The sequence below is a fragment of the Empidonax traillii genome, unplaced genomic scaffold, assembly GCF_003031625.1.
Source record: "Empidonax traillii isolate 1590-97213 ecotype Southwest subspecies unplaced genomic scaffold, ASM303162v1 scaffold324:size701061, whole genome shotgun sequence".
Classification (NCBI taxonomy): domain Eukaryota; kingdom Metazoa; phylum Chordata; class Aves; order Passeriformes; family Tyrannidae; genus Empidonax; species Empidonax traillii.
In genome coordinates this window covers 288,597-290,278 of record NW_020955517.1, presented here as the reverse complement: position 1 = coordinate 290,278, position 1,682 = coordinate 288,597, and the positions used below count along the sequence as shown (strand labels likewise).

General features: G+C 39.8%; 1 protein-coding gene across 4 annotated transcripts in view; it reads left to right on the top strand.

The window, feature by feature from the left end:
* PHACTR1 (phosphatase and actin regulator 1) overlaps positions 1-1,682 on the top strand; it is a 302,786-nt gene that overhangs the window by 12,552 nt on the left and 288,552 nt on the right. For all 4 annotated transcript variants that reach the window (XM_027891638.1, XM_027891637.1, XM_027891641.1 and 1 more), the window contains exon 3: positions 1,479-1,625. In XM_027891638.1, the coding sequence (XP_027747439.1) occupies positions 1,479-1,625 (147 nt within the window). The remainder of the gene's footprint in view (positions 1-1,478; positions 1,626-1,682) is intronic.

The window sequence follows — 1,682 nt, the reverse complement described above, 5'->3', positions numbered from 1 at the left end:
AGTTAGTAGGTTGCAGAATATGCACTTAGTCACTATCAGTCATGCTCTCCAATCCCAGTGGGAAAATATAGTTCATTTTTAGTTATTTGAAGTGTGGTGCTCTACGAAAGCTCTGAGATAAAGACTGTTATGCCAGATAACGTCCAAGCAGCAAGAAACATGCAGGGTTTAGGCTCCCAGGCTCATACAAGGTCCCACATGAAAGTTAATGTTAGTAATCCTACACTAAGGGCACAGACATGCTTTCCAGCTGAAATTCTCTTTCCAGTTATGTATGAGGCAGAGGGGAAAGAAACACACAGAGAAAGTACTTGTGCGTGGTGCTCATGCTTTCAGTGATCAGCCAGATCCCATCTAGCATTTGTGATAGTCTTTATCTACTCAGAGAGGCAGTTGAGGCGGGTGTATTTATAGAGGCTCTTCTGCTTGTGATTTGTAATTTACAGGCTCAGTGCCCAAAGCATTCAACAGCCACTCATAATTACATTTCACATAAAAAACTCCTACATTAAAGGGACATTATCAAGGCTGTAAGGTCCAGTGCTAAATACTTAGGCAATGCCCAAATGAAGATTGTCTTTGCAACTTTAATTCAGTCTCCTAATACATATGTATTATAGTATGGCTTCTCACTGCATGATGACACAGTAATTTTTTACTATCCCACCATTTGCTTCATCAGTACATGGAGTGGGCAGTGCTCACTTAATGAGCCAGTATTAAATATTTTGCTTTCTCCTCCTTGAATGCATGGCCCCAAGCTATTTAAATCATGTTCAGAAGAGAAAAATCTTAATTTCCTTATGAGCTTTTCATTGGTGCTCCACTAAAGTATATGAATACTTTACAATATTAATGGATTTATATCTTCTTGAAATTCCTACTGAAAGAAAAGAATGATTCTCCCTGTTTCACAACTAAGAAAATAAGACAAAATGATCAAGAGCAAAAAGTAGCTGTTTATTTTGAGTGCCCAAGTCAAGACAACATGAAACTGAGTTTTAGAATAGTTGCTGTAGGCATCATGTCGTGTTCCAAGCACATCTTCCACTGATTTCTACAAATTAAGCAACCACTTAGATACTTCCACTACTCAGGAATCACAGCCTGAAAAACAGCATTCAGGAAAAGAGAGATTGCAGCTGCTGAGAAGCTGAGAAAAGAGTGATTTAAGCCACAAAAATAGGAACTTTGAACATGCAATCTGGGGCAGTAACCTGTGCCTTTGGGGTGCAGAAGACAGCAACCTTTTCTTGGCATCATTCAGTGCAGCCCTTACATTCTGCAGCATGTGAGGAAAGGACGTCACAGCAAACAGCCTGTTCTACTATCTGCTACAGATCCTCTGTCCCACTGAGTGATTGCCTTTCTCTTTTCTTCTCTTTTTTTATTTTTTTTTCTTTTTTCTCCCTCTTATTCCCCCTTTTCATTTCTCCTTTTTCCTGATATTCTCCTCTTAATTTGTACTTTCTTACCAGCTCGTCGGGCAACTCTTCTCACAGTGCCCACTCTGGTGACAGCAACCTCTGAGGATGACATAGACCGGAGACCCATCAGAAGACTTCGGTCTAAGAGTGACACCCCTTACTTGGAAGAAGCTAGGATCTGCTTCAACCTTGATAATGGTAAGACCATACCTTCCCCAAACATCATATGATGTTAATTAAAGACTTTTTTTTTTT